Source organism: Diplotaxodon limnothrissa, linkage group LG12, assembly GCF_057381915.1.
Source record: "Diplotaxodon limnothrissa isolate DT_005_m linkage group LG12, D_limnothrissa_male_GT1.1, whole genome shotgun sequence".
NCBI classification, from domain to species: domain Eukaryota; kingdom Metazoa; phylum Chordata; class Actinopteri; order Cichliformes; family Cichlidae; genus Diplotaxodon; species Diplotaxodon limnothrissa.
In genome coordinates this window covers 8,444,330-8,461,681 of record NC_140607.1, presented here as the reverse complement: position 1 = coordinate 8,461,681, position 17,352 = coordinate 8,444,330, and the positions used below count along the sequence as shown (strand labels likewise).

General features: G+C 41.1%; 1 protein-coding gene across 1 annotated transcript; it reads left to right on the top strand.

The window, feature by feature from the left end:
• The first annotated feature begins 316 nt into the window (after window positions 1–316).
• On the top strand, window positions 317–16,706 carry LOC146620836 (zinc metalloproteinase-disintegrin-like VLAIP-A). The gene is made up of 22 exons (XM_085367896.1): window positions 317–374; window positions 5,867–5,955; window positions 6,086–6,162; window positions 6,347–6,425; window positions 6,612–6,688; window positions 7,215–7,398; window positions 7,549–7,611; window positions 7,729–7,800; window positions 7,930–8,099; window positions 8,518–8,599; window positions 9,188–9,321; window positions 9,707–9,884; window positions 12,845–12,934; window positions 13,225–13,420; window positions 13,506–13,611; window positions 13,730–13,886; window positions 13,979–14,059; window positions 15,614–15,701; window positions 15,802–15,907; window positions 16,008–16,098; window positions 16,175–16,324; window positions 16,674–16,706. Exons 1-22 carry the CDS (start codon window positions 317–319, stop codon window positions 16,704–16,706), a joined length of 2,361 nt encoding a protein of 786 aa, XP_085224022.1.
• The last annotated feature ends 646 nt before the right edge of the window (window positions 16,707–17,352 follow it).

The window sequence follows — 17,352 nt, the reverse complement described above, 5'->3', positions numbered from 1 at the left end:
TGGCTTTTAAGGTGAGGTATTTTAAGTATCATTCATAAAAAAGGTGGGAGGTTTACAACCTCATTCCATGTACATGTCTAAATGAGAACTGATAAAGCTTAAGGTTTATAGGACGTGAAAATTTGCCACTTAATAATTAAGTAAGAGCATGGAGCATGTTCTACATGTCACAACACAAGCAGTGGCGTGTTTGAGCCAGTTTGTAGAAGTGAATGTTTGTAAGAGGTAGGCGTGGTTAACAGAACAGGAACTCCTAGTTTATAAATTGTCATTACAATGCTGGTCTGCTCTGTCACACTCAGTTTGCACTTGGACAATGACACGAAACCTCCTATTGTGGGTCCTCATCCTATATGCCTCTCTCGAGCTCTCCGGTAAGTCACTGGATACTTTTACATCCACCAGCACACTGGCTACTTAATAACTAAAACCTAGTTTTGTCCTACCTTCTGTTTATTCAAACCTCTACCGGTGGCAGGTTTCTTTTCCTCAAGTAGTCCTCTAAATCTCCTAGCCAAGGACGATGTATTTTGTCCGGAATTAAAGACACTATGCTTTAACTCTGGTCTGTTTCATGTTTCGTGCTCAGATGAATTTGCCTCTCAGCCTTTTGCATTTGTTTACTAGACATGTGATTATAAAGGGAACATTAAAACACAGTGGCTGTGTCTCACGCCTGTTGAAAACACGTTTTGTGCACACTCATTACAGTCAAATAACAGAAAGAGAAAGAATTACTGTAAACACACTGCTAGTGTTGTGACGCTCCCTCAGAGTTAAGTTATGGAAAACAACAAAGCCAACACCCTCTCAGTTGCTACTATGTACCAGGTTATCAGGTAACCGTGACTCAGAGTCACTTAATCATTTATTCCAGGCAGGTTTTGCAGACTGGGAAATACAATCTTGAGTCACAAATGTTCTTGGTGAAGCAAAGGACTTTAATTTTGTAAATGTTTCTCCACAAAGTGAGAAGAGAATTAAGCAAAAGAAAAAAAGATGAAAATAATGGTTAATTATTTAATTAAATATACTGCATCTGGTTCCTGGAGCAAGTTATGGTACAGAATGGTCAGAAATTTACAGAACTGGCTACTGGGTGGGAGTCTTAGTCAAGAAAAATGCTACACTGAGAATGATGATTTTATGAGAAAATCTGGAATGCAGAAATAATTCCCATAAAAAGGAACTAATAATATTTTCTAGCTTAAGTTGAAATCAACTTAATAACTAAAACCTAGTTTTGTCCTACCTTCTGTTTATTCAAACCTCTACCGGTGGCAGGTAGAGGTTTTTTTTACAAATGTGATTATAATTTGAGAAGTTGCCCTTTTATTTAATCACGCTACTTCTGCAGGCTCTGTAAATCACACCTGATTTTCACTTTGTTTTACGTCAATACCAGTAATAATTGAGTAAAAATCCCCGCCTTGTGAATGTGATGTGGAACATTCTAAATACTGCATGGATTTGTGAGTTAGGGCAAAAAAAAAAATCAGCTGATGTCAATTCTTTTTTGTGTCAGGATAACGCAAAGATGGTAGTAAAACCCTAAAACGACCTCTTGGTAGCCTGGGGGGGGAATCAAAGAGCAACCTCTGCACCACCCATTAATGCAGGTTAGGTAGTATGTCAATATTTCTATGTGGACAATAAGAAACTATACCCGTGAGCTTAAAAAAATATGAATTCTGCCAACATTAGTCTCCTGCTAAAACCAGGCAAAGACCCTTTATTTCCCTCAAGCTATCGTCCAATATCCCTTATAAATGTAGACATAAAAATAATCTGCAAAGCCCTCTCAAAAAGATTAGAGAAAATAACCCCCCTCTTAATTCATCCTGACCAAACTGGTTTCATAAAAGGTAGGCACTCATCAACAAACACTCGTAGATTACTTAATTTAATAGACTACTCATACAGTAAAAACACTGAAACTGTCATGGTCCTGGGCCGTGTTGGCCCAGTATTCTTAGTTCTCTTGTATTTTTGTATTCAGTTCCCTGTTTAGGTTCTGTTTCCTGAGTTGCCCTGTTATGTGGTTCCCTGTGTGCTTTCCCTTTGTGACTCTCACCCCCTGTGTGCCCCTCTATGTATTCATGAGCCCTTGTCCCCTTTCGTGTTTTATTCCATGTTTTCCCCAGCCTGTTATGTCTGTGTTCTCCCCGTGCTCTCTCCTCCTGTCTGAACCTCTGTACTTCCTGTTTTACTTTGACAGTCTCTCGTCAGTATGCGTCATGTTGTGTTCACTCCTGCCCTGTCTCGTTATGATTATCTGTGTCAGCTGTGTTCCCCGTGTGCTCCCACTTCCCTCGTTAACCCTCTGTGTATTTATGTCTGCGTCTCCCTCAGTTCTGTGTCGTAGTCTCCCTCATGCTGCATGGATTTCCCTGTGTCTCTCTCCAAGTATTAGTTTATTGTGCCCAGTTTAAGTTTTGTATTTTCCTGTCATCTTGTCAGCAATAAAGCTGCCTTTTGAGTTCATCCCTTGAGTCCGTGAGTTTTGCGATTGGGTCCTCATCCTGCCTGCCACACAGCCGACCATGACAGAAACCACAATATTATCTCTAGATGCAGAAAAAGCGTTTGACAGAGCTAACTGGAAATTTTTATTTGCAAATTTACACAAATTTGGTTTTGGAAACTCTTTCATAAACTGGCTAAGATTGTTATATAATTCCCCAACAGCTTGTGTCAGAACAAATGACCAGACATCCTCCAGCTTCTCTCTCCTGAGGGGCACCAGACAGGGATGCCCACTCTCCCCTTCACTGTTTGCTCTTTTTATCTAACCATTAGCAGCAGCAATTAGGCTACAACAATTAAGGGCATAAAATGTAAGAAAGTAGAACATAAAAGCAGTCTCTATGCGGATAATGTGTTACTTTTTCTCCAAAACTCACAAACCAAACTTTCTGAGGTAATTGCTCTAATAAACTGGTTTTCAAGAGTTTCAGATTATTCAATTAACTGGTCAAAATCTACAGTTCTTCCCATTAACTGCTCCTTCCATAATTCTTCTCCTGCCCCACTACAATCTGGAAATATTAAATATTTAGGTATTAAATTCAGAAATTTCAGACCTACCATTTATCAGCTCAAACATCAAAAGACATGAATGCTTTAAAAGTATTAACATCAGCTCTTCTCTGACAGCATGGTGGGAGTTTCTAAAAATAACAGAGTCTTCATTAATCCCATGCAGACGTACACCTATCTGGAACAACCCTGACATATTACAAAACAATAATATGATTAATCTTACAACACAAAACACTACATAGAGTGCACTATACAGGTCATCGGATGTTCTAGATGGGGTTTACATCTTCCAACAACTGCTCACACTGTCAAGGCAATGCACCAGACAATTACATCCACGCTCTTTGGTTCTGTCCACCAGTGCAGAAGTTTTGGCGCAGGATATGTGAAGACTTATCAAAGTGTCTGAAATGAAAAATTCCAACCTCCCCTTTAGTGTGCTTGTTGGGCAAATTGGATGATGTCACTACAGAAACTAATACAGTCCACATGGTTTTTACTGCCCTATGCATCGACAAGAAAACGGTCCTCATGAACTGGAAAAATAAAAATAATCTTAATTCAAGCCAATATAGAAACCATCTAATAGATCACATTAGTCTCGAGACAGCCTCTGCCACCACATTAGATCAATCCCTCTGGGCTACTTTGATCGGCTTCATCACCTAGCGGGGATGGGGGGTCGTGGTTTGGTCCCGCCTTCGCCATTGTGGTTGATGTGGAGGTGGGACGGGCTTAGGGCGTCTGGAGAATCCCTAGGGACGTTATCCCTGGAGGGCTTAACCCAGGGGTTGTGGTCATAACCTTGTTAGTGGCTCTGGTCGCTCTTAGAGGTTGTTCTCCTTGTGGCCGCGTACAGTAGGGCTGGAGGAGGGTCTGTGCTGGCGGACGTAGGTTACTGGCCTGGTAGCCTGGCTGCCCCTAAGTGGATCCAGGTCAGGCGTGGGGGCTTGGGGTTCTGGGGTGCTTCGCCTCTGTGCTAGGGCTCTGGCTGGGCCTTGGGGGCTTCGGTCCTCCTTGGTGTGTTGCCGAGGTTGTGGGCGGATGGGTGCACGGGGGCTCAGCCCTGGCGCAGGGGGCCTCTGGTGCATCGGCCTAACTAGGGGGCTCTTCAACTGACAGGAAGTTTGTTCCATCCTTGTAGGAGTCCACTCTGCAGGTGGGGGAGAGTCACAGGAGAGGTGGAGAATAAACTTAACCTGGGTGTCTACTGTCTTGTACAGTCTGGGAGATGATTGAATGTTAGGGTGGGTACAGTTTCCTCTGCGGTGGGGTCGGGTGGGCTGCCCCGGGTCCTGTGGGGCTGGGCGGTCCTGCTGCCGTAGGCCCCGGTCTGGATGGGCCTGGAATCCCAGGCCCTCCAAAGGCCTATCTCCCCTCACCACACTCCCTGCCGGTAACTGATGCCCTCAGGGGTCGGTGCGTTGGTGGTTCTTGGTGTCCGGGGCTGGGCGCTCAGGTATGTACCAGCTCACTCCCGGTGCCTACTTGGCAGGGCCTGGTGCCTGTTGCTCGGTCAGGCCTCTTCCGGGGCAAAGGGGGCCCTCGGGCCTCCAGCCTCTGGGCCTGCGGCTCTGGCACAGCTGGCTGCCGGCAGAGCCGGCGGACACACCACTGCAGCCCCTCTGGCTTCTGCTCCGTGGCTACTGGGTGACCCCTCACCTGGGGCTCTCCTCAGCTCTTCCCAGGAAGGTGGCACAGATGCCCCTCTGGTGGTCCTCCTTGGGCTCTCGCACTCTGGGGCCTCTGGATGTCTGGAGCCTGGATCTCCTCCATGCCTGCTTCATGCCCTGGGGGACGGGGCTATGGCTCTCTACATCCTCTAGCAGACCATTACATGGGGAAACCTTTTGAATACAAGCGCGCTGATCCACACAGGTGTGCACACGGGTGTTCACTGTTCATAGACATAAACTACACCTTTATTGGCTGCTATTTCCAAGCACATTGTGCGCTGTCGGTTCTGTTTGCTACACAACAACATTCAATATTTAGTATTTACTGCTGTTTACACTTAGCTAGATTAACGCGATGGTGTTGTGTTTAGTATGTTGCCCTTTTTTTTTTCTTGTTTTCTCTTCTTTTTCTCTCAACAGGTGATCCAGGACATTTTTTTTTCTCTTCTTTCTCTTTTTAAGTGCCCTTTCTCACTGTCCCTCTCCCCTTCTGTTTTTCTTTTCCTTCATCTTTCTTTCTCCCTTTCCTATCCCTCAGTCATGTCTGTCCCGTCTGTAACAACTGAAAATAAAATAAATAATAACAACAAAGGTTGATCAAATGGACCAATACGGCCGTGATGATCCATTTGGCAAAGTAAATCCATTGGGTATCCTTGTTGGTCTTCAGACAACAATTCTGACGGCTAAAGAACCAAATGGGACAGGCAATAAAAGTGGTTCACCTCTTTCTCCAGGGGACATGATTGCGAAAGCATTCATGTGACTAACTTGATATAAGGCTATAAACTTTCTGTTTACAAAAGGCTTTGTTACCAGGAATGCACTTAAAAACTTGAGAATGTAACTTTAATCAAATGTTTAAAGTCACGATGATCACATGTTTGCAACATAAATGACATTTGGAATGGGATATCAAATTATGTAGTCAGGTTAGTTTTTTTGTTGTTGTTTTATTGGTTTGGTTCAAAATAAATAGATACATAAAACTTATAGAAAAGCAGGATGTAAACAGACGAGATTAGGTAGCTCAAATATTGAAAGCAATGAGTTAAGCATTCGACTAATTACAAAATAGACCCTGTTGACACTAGCATCCAAAATTAATATCCTTTTTCTAATCACACATATGTGATTCACTTCCACAGGAAGCCATGGTCCTGAATTTGAGGAGGGAAAGCACTATGAGGTGGTTCGACCGGTCAGACTTCACACAATCAGAAAAAGACACACAGAGGTTTCTTTTCTTTTCTATTTTAAATCCTGTGATGACAATCAAATCAGCTGCTGTTTTTCTCCTGATTATGGAAAATGAAAAAATAAAAATGAATGACTCAAAGCAAAATTTCCTGTTTTTTTGCCCACAGTACCACAGACCAGACACTCTTACGTATGCAATGACTGTGGGCGGACAAGACATAGAAATGCAACTTGAAAGAAATAAGTAAGTTTTTACTTCCCTAAACCTGTGTGTCTGTGCAGTGTGAGAAAATAAGTGGACAAATGGATATACAAGTAATGTAAAATATCCTGTTTCAAAATAAGCAAATTTTTTTTGAATAAACTGGAATTAGACTCACTCTTCACATCAAATAATGTTATGTTATTCTTTATCTTCCTGTATTTAGTGAATTATTTACCAAAGATTACACTGAGTCTTACTACCAAGAAGATGGGACTCGAGTCACCACAGTACCGAATGACATTGTAAGTGTTTGCGTTTGTAGACAAACTTACCTCAAACTTACAGCTGTAAAATTGCACATTTTACTAGATTTAAAACGCTTCAAAGGCTTTTAAGGCTGTTAGTGAACGCTGGAGACATAAGCAGATGAAAAGAAAGTTACATGTTGTCATTTAATAACACAGTCACCATTTTCATGTCCTTGCCAGGATCACTGCTTCTATCATGGGAGGATTGTGAACGACAGTGAGTCATCTGTTAGCATCAGTACCTGTGATGGACTCAGGTGAGCCACCGTCTTAATCTTTTCTTTATTTAAACTGTCATGACATCTTTCCAAAGCGATACCCACCCATGCTGTCTGTCATAATAATTCAAATAACCTCACAGTTTCATTCCTTTGTTGTATTAAGCCTTCATATGAGATGAATAGATTTCAGGCCACCTTGGTTCACCAGAAACAAGTTGTGAAAATACTCTCATTACTATTTAGATGTTAACCTTATCCTAACCCTCAACCAAACCTCACCTCACAGTGACTCTAACTTTAATTAAACCAAAACATTACATTAACATTAACATGTATAATGATTAACATGATGTCAGCATGTTAAAGTTCAGGAAAACAAAAACAAAAGTGCTAAAAGCCACTAAAATCACACTGCAATAATAACAATCTTGAAGTGAAAACAACACAAGAGGAAGTTTGGCCCAATTAAGTCTTTAGATGACAGTGGATAGGTTCCTGAGTTGAGTCAGCCTCAAAGCAACATCTGAAAAATGAATGAACTAACCAGCATGATTTGGTTTAGGGGTTACTTCAGAACATCTGCTCAAAGGTACCTGATTGAGCCACTATCCAGTAACGATGAGGGGGATCATGCAGTGACAACTTTTAATGAAAAGAACTTCACGCCTGCCGTGTGTGGGGTCACTAACACCAGCTGGAGTGACGACTATGAACCTCCAACAAGCCGCAGCCGCTCTAGATCAGGGGTAACACAATTAGTTTTGTCCTCTTCACCAGAGTTCCTCCAAGTCATGACCTCTGAAACCTTTTAGGTCTTCAAACTATCTAAGTTAAATGTGACAGAGTTTAAGTAGACATGCCCAAAAGTCTTCATTTGTGTTGTTCTTTTTCTTCAGGGTATTTCTATTGTACAGCAGCAGAAATACGTTGAGCTCGTCCTTGTTGCTGATAATCGCGCGGTAAAATTAATCTTCTTTTCTAACTTTTTAATTTTTTCCCCTTGGTTTGCAAAATTTGATTTTTATAAGATAAACTGGTGAGAAGCAGGATGAGAAATTTGTCTTGTGGTGTTTCAGTATGTGAAGATGAACAGGGATCAAAAGAAGATGAGACAGAGAATATTTGAGATTGTCAACTTTGTCAACATGGTGAGTCTGTTTTTTTGCTATTTCTATACAGATTCCATACCAATACAGACGCACTGTACTACACACTGTTCTGCAGTAGCTGCTAGCAGTTGGAGTATAATGTTACATCCCCAATGTTGTCTTCTTCAGGTCTACAAACCTCTGAGGACCTTTATTGCTCTGGTGGGGTTGGAGATATGGACGAATGGTGACCTGATCTCTGTGACCCCCCCAGCAGGAGCAAACCTGGATGCTTTCATGAAGTGGAGAAACTCTGAGCTGGTGATGAGGATAAAACATGACAATGCACATCTTATAAGGTATGGATAAATTGTATAAGTAGAATCAGTCAGACTCAAATCACGTGGAGCAAAATGTCTCCTACTTTCAACAGTAACCGAGCAGGAAAGAGAAAACTAATTTCAGAAATCTGAGTTGTGAGTATCCATATTTTTTTCTCCCAGGTTAAACCGGCCTGACACATCAGCTTAAGAGGTTTTAAGCTTCCACATAACGCTTGTGTAACTTGTGTTTTATACACAAGATACAACCACAAGCAGATCCATTATTGAATCTTAAATAAGAATGTGCTTGAATGTTCACACCTCAACATTCAGGAAAATTCACAGTAGCTAATCTAATCTAATCTAATCTACTCTAGTAGTAGCTAGATTAGTGAGTAGATGGATGATATGAATCCTGTATATGAATTTAAGACTTTCTGATCTTCTCTTTCAGTGGTATCGACTTTGAAGGACCAACTGTGGGTCTTGCTTTCATCGGGACTCTCTGTTCTGGTCACTCTGTCGGCGTAGTACAGGTGAGGTGTTCATGCTTCCCAGATGATGTATCTCACTGACTTCATAACTTCTGCCCTTGCTTCATGCTGTGGTAAATGTGAATTTTGGAAACATGTTCCTAAATCCATTTAGTTCAGTCATTCCTTTGCCCCTCAAAAATCAACTTAATTGTTTATCTGATACTTTGATTAATGACCAAATACCAGAGAAAATAAATGACAGTTCCATCACTTTATCACTAACATGTAGTGACCACTTCCTGCTAAAAGAGAAAAACTAAGTTAAATTATGATCTAGAACTAGACTCGGTCTACAAAGTCTTCTTTGCACATTTGAGATGCACACATCTCCATAAGTGCAACGTGGAAAACTCATTCTTTGACTAATCATGAATTTTTCACAAAATCCTTTAAAACATTTTCCTCCTTTTTGCACTGCACTTGTAGACCACTACACTAACTCTGTCAATAGATCCATGCAGTCTGAAAGTCCCGACTGAATAGACTGAGAAAATGTTAAAACTGAGACAAACATGTGACATTATTGTGTTGCTCTCTCTTGCTGTTAGTAAATTTTTGCTGCTTTCTTGTGCTTCATTTTTTTCTTAGGATCACAGTGATGCAGCCATAGCAGTGGGAGCAACACTGTCTCATGAGATGGGCCACAACCTGGGCATGGACCACGATGACTCCAGTGGTTGTTTATGTTCTGACGATAGCTGCATCATGGCAGCAGCCCTCAGGTAAGAAAAGCTGACTTGAGACATCCTTCAAGTTGAATGCAGATTCTTTCTGTTAGCAAATAAATTCAGGCTATAACAAGTGACCGTAAATAAACAATACGAGCCTTACAAACCTCACTAAATGTTTTGATCATCATAACATGTTTCATTTGGTACAACAACATAATAACTGTGTGTATTGGACCAAAAAGGAGGTCAGCTGGTGCAGCTCTTAATCTCACATGGCTATAAGACTGAAGAACGTGTGTGAGCATGTTTGGTGCGTACGTGCTGTATATGTACCACCATACCGCTTTTGTGCAGCCATGTCTTCCTAGTGTCAGACACTGATCAAGATAACACAAAAAAAGATAATAATACTAATAATGTGTTTGTTCCTCTTCAGCTGGAAAACTCCTCGAAGCTTCAGTAGCTGCAGCAGCAGCAAATATGAAAAGTACCTAACAAGCCGCAGCCCCAGCTGTCTGCTGGACAAACCAGACTACAAGAGTGTCGTGGCTCCCGCGGTCTGTGGAAACGGCTTCAAAGAGGAAGGAGAGCAGTGCGACTGTGGTTCGGTGCAGGTAAGTAATCACATCAGCTGCTTAAAAGTTTTATTGTGTAGCAAGTTGATGATCGCATCTGGTGAATCTGGTGAGTTTTATTCATTTAAAAGCAAATCACAACAACAACTGTCTGAAGGGATTTTGTAAGATAGAGGTCTTATAACAACACAGCGAAAACCCCAACAATCAAATAACTGCCTATGAGCAAACATTTGGCAACAGTGGGAGCGAAAACCCCTTTTTAACAGGAGGAAAGCCCTCAGCAGCCTAGGCCTATTGTAGCTTTACAAACTTCTATTTCTTTATGTCTTGCTGGCCTCTCACTTACAGAGACTAGTTGATAAACAGTGTAGCAGTACAAATGTATTTATTACTATTATGCCATAATTCTGATCTGTGTCTGTGCATGCTCAGGTCTGAAATGGCTTCTGCCTTACAGCTATTGATTTCTCAGAATGGAATTCAGCTCCATGTTTCCTTTGTCTGATCTTGACTCTTTAATGAGGTGCTTGCTCTGAGACAAAAAAAACTTTCAGATGCACACCAGATATGTACCTTCTTCGAATGGGCCTGAGCCTGTGCATTCAGACAGATATTTATTTTTTCAAGGCCCAGTATTCAACTGACTTCTACCAGAAGCTGAAGAACTGCTGATTTTTTTCTTTTTTGCAGTATTACTTGGAGTATGTGCTTATGTGTTGTCTTAACACTTTTATGTAGTGTTAAGACTATATCTATAGAATGACAGTGATAGTGTAGCTGAACAGAAATGATTGTTTTAAGTGAACTTCCGTGTTATGCAAACACTTTTTCCAGTGTGTCTGAGAACAGTTTTTTGTTTGCTTGCGATGTGTAACAGCTGAACAGCTTGTGGTTTTCAGTGAGACAAATATTCCAGTCAGAGTGATGTTTAGACCTGTTTTCACCTCTGCTGGAATTCAACAAGGAAAGATCATTAGAAGGAACTGAACGTGATTTATTGATGTACAAAACAGTATTCAGTGGTGTTTATAGATTCGACTCTGATGGCCCATCACAGCAGAACGGAATCCAAGCTATGATGCTAATTAGTGCAACAGCACAAACTACCATCATCAAAGCAGCATGGTGAGTGAGAAAATTGTAAGATGGTTCCAGATAGTGAAGAGAAAGTGCGAAGCAGACTAAACACTGAAACTGTGATAAGGCTCAAGGGAGATAAGGCATGAGTGTGGACTGGGGTAAAGAGAGAGAAGCAGAGCCTGTAGGCTCAAGGCTGCTGTAGGCCAGAAGACCAAGCATAGATCCTGCGACAAAGCTGAGAGCTGTCAAAGGACAGAAGAGAGCGAAAACAGGCAATGGTACATTAATGCATTGAGATCACTTTAATTATTTGTAGAGCTCAGTACTTCCACAGTACTTGAGCATCTTGGTAACCAACATGACTGGGGGAGGGGCAGATTCTGGCCTAAGCAGGTCAGACTCTGGGAAGTATGCCTCATGTCTCTGAAACTAAAAACAGGTTATTCGTCAGGTCACAGCTTTCACCCAGTTTTACGCATGACCCTGCTGAAAACTGCAAAACCAACAAAAATGTGTTGATGATTGTATGAGTGTGATGAGTTTACTGATCCACTTCTGCACTTAGAGAAAATGTCTCTCCTGTTTGTTTCCTATTTTGCTTCTGGAATCTAAGATATGTTTTTCTTTTTATCCTCAAATCTCATCCTGGGAACGGCAGCAAGAAGCAAATTAAATTGGACTTTACCTTTCAGTATTCCTGAATTCTTGTGCATAGAAGAAACACTGGAAGCTGGGAAATTAAAGATGGCCCAGGGAAGAAACAATGTTGCAGAGGCCAGTGATAACAGAAACCAACATGTGGAGACTCAAGCAGCACTTCCAGGGTGGAATGTTGGCTGATTAAGACATCTGTATGCTGTTTATGCTTCCCATACAGACGATGGTGATGCCTGATATGGAAAGGATTGTAAAAGCAGTTTGTTGGGGAGAGTGACAGAGTATGCATTTTAACATCCCCATAGACTACCAATGCAACGGAGATTAACTCACGTGGGGACCATAGACAGTATGAATGGTAAACATAGTTTTAGGTGTTGTGTGGAGTCAAAGCCGCATTCTTTTACTGGCCCTGTTGAGTCCATAGGAGAACAGCCCTGACTTCTTTGAACACTTCTTGATGAGTTTACGGACTCAGTCACTCATTCCACGTCATACTGAACAAAACATGGTATCCTTTTTGCAAACTTTGTTTCTTTTATGGAGCGCAACCCCAGATGTGCTCACTGGATATTAACTGATTGAAAAGCCCAAACGGGCACGTGACTTCACAAGCACATCGAGTCCTCACTCGCCCCAGCTGGTTTCAAAACACCAGGATGTGCAAATGCGGATGATGTTGGCTCTTTCAACCACAGGGGTGCTGCAATAAGCAAAAACAGCTCGTTGTGTCTTACATTTTTTTTTGATTACCAAAGTCTTTCTTTTGTTAGGTGGTACTTTGAGATGAAATCCATTAAATATGGCAGCTGTGTCGCACAGAAGTTTGGGTTTTTGTTTTCCAAAACTGTGGTTATATTGAAAAAACAGATTTTAAATTATAAGTTTGTGGTATTTTGTTTACAACACTTTCTTACATGTTTGTACTTCAGACTCAATAATGGTCTTATACCACAAAAGTTCCTGAAAATCAAGAAATAAGGAAGTAGAAAGTAGAAACTGAGAACAGTGATTATACACTATATTGGTGACACTCGACATTGCTCTTAGTAGTTTGAACATCGTGATTTGTGATCATGAGGCCAGCAGACACCCACAGTGGAAATCATTCATCAGGTTCTTTTCTATGTGTCAATAAACCATCAAACCTAGTGATAAAGATTCCTCACGGGAGCAGAGCAAACAGATGTTTAATAATGCATCCCAGCAGTAAGACCCAACAGCAGCCTGATGAGTTCTAATATATCTTGTCCCCGTAGGAGTGCACCAATCCCTGCTGCAACGCCACCACCTGCACCCTGAAAGAGGGTTCACAGTGTGCTGAAGGCGAGTGCTGTGAGAACTGTAAGGTGAGTCAGTAAGAAGACAGATCAGTGTAACTGGTGTCACTTATTTTCATCCCTGGAAGTCTCTCCTCTGGCTGTAGTGATCCAGTTGTTTGCTCAGCTACAGTCCTCAAGTAATTAGAGAATCTTGCAAATGCTTGAACCAACACCACAGTATTGCATTTTGATATTTTGTTTACAGTGCTCACGCAGTCAGAGTGTTTGACATAGCGCTGGAATTTTTAATCATATAACACTTTAAGAAAAACAATGTTTCAGATAACTTACACGTTGATGGTATATGCTCGGCACAGATCTTGCCTACCTCCAGACAGTGCCGTTCAAAGCAGGATGACTGTGATCTGGCAGAGTACTGTGATGGGAAGAGCACGACCTGTCCGGAGGATGTGTTTGCTGTGAATGGGCTCCCATGTGATGGAGGCCAAGGGTACTGCTACAACGGTCAGTGTCCACAGAGACCTAAGCAGTGTGTCAAGATGTATGGATCAGGTGAGTATCCCGTCAATACGCATATGGATGTATGTGAAAGTCATATGGAGAGTTAGGTTTTTATGCAATCTTCTGCTGCTATCAGGTGCTAAGGAGGCCAAACAAGGATGCTATAACTACAACACCAGAGGAGTCTACTATGGCTTCTGCAAACGCCCCTCAAATAATCAGTTCATCCCCTGTCAGCAAGAGTGAGTCCCAGTAGAACGTACAGGGCAACAGTTGCTCTGCAGCCGACCCTTATTTTGATTCTTCGTTCTTCATATTAACCAAACATGATCAGAAACAAACACTGTCTTTCTTTTGCAGAGATGTTCTTTGTGGAAAGCTCTTCTGTGAAGGCGGTAATGACAACCCAAACTATGGCCGGATGGTCGCCATCGGCACATGCAAGGCAGTGTTCTTCTCAGACACCACCGGTGACCAAGGCCTGGTGGAAACGGGGACTAAATGTGGAGATGGAAAGGTAGCAGGCTTCCTGAATCCACTTTTTGCTTACTGCATCTACAGTGTAGAACAAAATAAAGTTAAATATATGTCTGACTTGTCTTTTCCAAGGTGTGCAGCCAGAATCAGTGTGTGGATCTGCAGACGGCATACAGAAACACCAACTGTTCAGCAAAATGCCCAGGCCATGCTGTGAGTATATGATGACACCAAAAACTGATCCACTGAGGTGGAACTGATTTATAACAGTTTTGTGCTGGACTGTACATTCTGGTATTTTCATTATTAGTTCATCTGTTTTCAAAAGGTTATCAAGAGGAGAAGCTGCGTACCCTCATAGTTGTGAACAGGGTTCTAAAGCTTTTAAAGACTTTAATGCCACTGAGAGTGAAATTTAAGATCAACTTTACAAAATCAAAGGGTTAAAAGTAGTTTTTGTGTGATTTCTCGCTGCAAAGTTTAACTAAATCCTTTGTTAGCCGGGGGCAGCTAATCTACCATATCCATGTTTAAAATGTAGCTTAGGTGTGAAAGGTGGATGGAGTCACTGTCATAGCCTGCATTGACTTTTGGACTTAACATTTTATAACTTCAATCTTAATGGGGTCATATTGGTCATGGCATGTTTGCATTTTGGAGCCAAAAGTAAAGTTGTAAGCTAATACTAGCATTTTGGTAAATGACCTGGATCCATGAGAGGTCTCACTCACTGACTCAAACTAATGGAAGTTTGGCCTAGCAGACAGATTCTGAGGTTAACTTTATTTTCAAGGCTATATGCACACATTTTAATACTGTTAAATTGGTCAGTTTAGCACTGTGGTCTACTCACATTTGATAGCCAGCTTCAATCAGCCATTCAGCTGCAGCTTTTGGGATTTATCACTGCTGACTTTATTGTTCAGTCCCAGAGGTAACGACTTCGTAGAAATAAGGGGAAAAAATGCATCATTTTGGAATTTTGTTAATATTCTGTGTATTTTGCAAATTTTAAACCCAGGATTTTACAGGATTTCCCCCCTCTGCCAAAAAATCAGTTTCATCTGTAGCAAACTACAATACAATAACACCATAAAATAATGATAAAATAAATAAAAAATTGTGAAACATAACCTAAATATTTGAAGTGGATGTGATAACCACACCAATGGTGGCCATGCAGCTCCAGTTGTTTTAAAAGGTTTAGGCCCTGTAAAGACAAAGACACCCTTCTAAGGCATCCCTGAAATGCTGATGTGAGATATACAAGACATGCCCAAACTTACTCGTGTAGGCTTTTTTAGAACCACGTGTAAACATTTACAACTGCAGTGTGATTGCAAATATGCACTAAATAAGTGTCCAATTTAAAAAGAAAAAAATATTTTAAAAAAACCATATAACAAATTCTTTTTTCACTTTTTGAAATGTGAATGAAATGAGAAAAACTTGAAAACCTCTAAATATTTTTAATTTAACTTTATTTTATAAAATGGCTCAAGCAAGCAACAACTCTTAGTTAATCATAATAATATAATTTAGCCTAGCATCTTATTCATATTTTACTTATAGTCTATGCAAAATGAAATAAAACTAACTAGAGTCAATTTGTCAGAAGCTAAAGCGATAATATAATATACACTATAACTATATACTGGGTAAATCTAGTTAACTACATGGCACCAGTTATACTGGGGCTGAGTGTTTTATATTACTTAAATTCTACTTAAAGTCTAATAATGGCAACATCTTCTTTGTGCTTTCCAGGTGTGCAACCACAAAAGTGAGTGCCAGTGCGAGCTTGGGTGGACGCTTCCTAACTGTGACTCAGTGGACACAGCTTTTAGTGGTACTGGTAAGAGTCATCTACTTCAGTCTACAGATTAAGTTCAATTTACTGTGTCATGTTGCACAACTACAACCCAAGCAAACCGGTTTTTCTTCTGTCTCTGTAGGAAAAACTATTGTCATTGCAGTCACGGTTACACTACTAGTCCTAGGCATCATTGCTGCCATCGCAGGAATCATCTGGAAAAAGCAACAAAGTCCCATCCTGCCAACGTGAGTAATCATGACACTACTGGAGGCCATTGTATGCCTCTGTTTCTGCAAACTCGCCTCCATGAGGGTCATCACCTGTTGATTCAATCTGTGTTTGCAGTGCAACAAATCAGAGGAAGCAGATAGCCGTGCAGAACCCGGCTTACCACAGCAAACAGCCTCCACCCAGTTACCCTGCATCAGGCCAACAGGTGATGTTCTGAATGGAGCTGGAATTTGATCTAAAAACTGTTCCGACACGTTTCTAATGATACCTGAAATTTGTAGGCTGGCAGACCAAAGCGTGAAGGACCTCCACCTCCACCACCTGCAGCTGGGACCAAACCCAAACCAGTCATTCAGATCCACAGAACTGCACCAGCTCCACCAGGGAACAAACCCACACCACCCATTTCAAACTACACAGCTGCACGGCAGGTACCAGAGCTCACCAGCCTTTAACCCGTTTTCTTTACTATTTCAGCTGGAAAAAAAACCTTCCCCATAGATTAACCAGCAACTCTTTAATTTGATTGGATAACAAAAAAAGCACATATAATTGGTTGGTTGTCTCCTTTGTTGGCTAGCTTTCCCAAAAAAAAAAGTGAGTTAAAAGATGCTAAACCATTTCATAAAGTTAATGACCATTTTACTAATTCTGTTCTCAGTGCTGTAAGTGATTCATTTTATATTACACACAGTCATCTGAAGATAAAAATAAACATAAAAATTAGCACAGTGTCACTTTAACATTTTTGGACATATCCATCTCTCTTTTGTCCTCCAGGCTCTGAGGCCAGTTCCTCCACCAAAGGTCTGATGTCTGCGTGGTGCCATCTCTTAGCAGCTCTTATTGCTCTCAGTAGGAGGCTGCCGTCACCGCTTTCTCAGTGCTGAAGCAACATTTCTACAATGACTCACAGATTGCACGAGGAGCAGGCCAGACTCTGATTGTTACTAGCATGCCATCCGCTGATGTCGTCATCGCTTTATATTTTCTAAGGCACTTTTTCATACTGCAGGGTTAGAGATACAGACAAGTATCTCTACTAGTGTTCGTATCTCTAACAAGGCAAGTGCAAGTACAGGCATCCCTGACTCTGAATGTGACTTATAACTCTTTTTATCACAGTAATGGCACAGAATATGAGTGTGTGTGCATGACCTAATGAAAATGTTATAACAGTTTTCAGAATTTGTTACAGTTTCATATTTCATTTGTGTTTTTAAAATCCTTATAAATTTCGCTGACTTTGATGTGACAGTCAAAAATCGGAGTGCGATGCTCTGTTGCACCCTACAGTGCTCTGCTTTAAAGTGAATGCACTCAGAGAACTCAAAGCCACCAGCTGAACATTATGAAGCACCTTAAGAGTCTGTTTTTTTTAAATATTTTAAACCATGCTTTCTCTTATGACACTGTAAAAATTTGAGTTGTATTTATATTTTTATCTAAATGTACATAT

What these genes read in the sequence shown, in the direction of transcription:
- LOC146620836 (XM_085367896.1), top strand. Translation starts at nt 317, where the DNA reads ATGACACGAAACCTCCTATTGTGGGTCCTCATCCTATATGCCTCTCTC. An exon ending in AGTACCTGTGATGGACTCAG is followed by an intron (nt 6,689 to 7,214) that starts GTGAGCCACCGT and finishes GATTTGGTTTAG; the next exon opens with GGGTTACTTCAGAACATCTG. An exon ending in TTCATCCCCTGTCAGCAAGA is followed by an intron (nt 13,612 to 13,729) that starts GTGAGTCCCAGT and finishes TTTCTTTTGCAG; the next exon opens with AGATGTTCTTTGTGGAAAGC.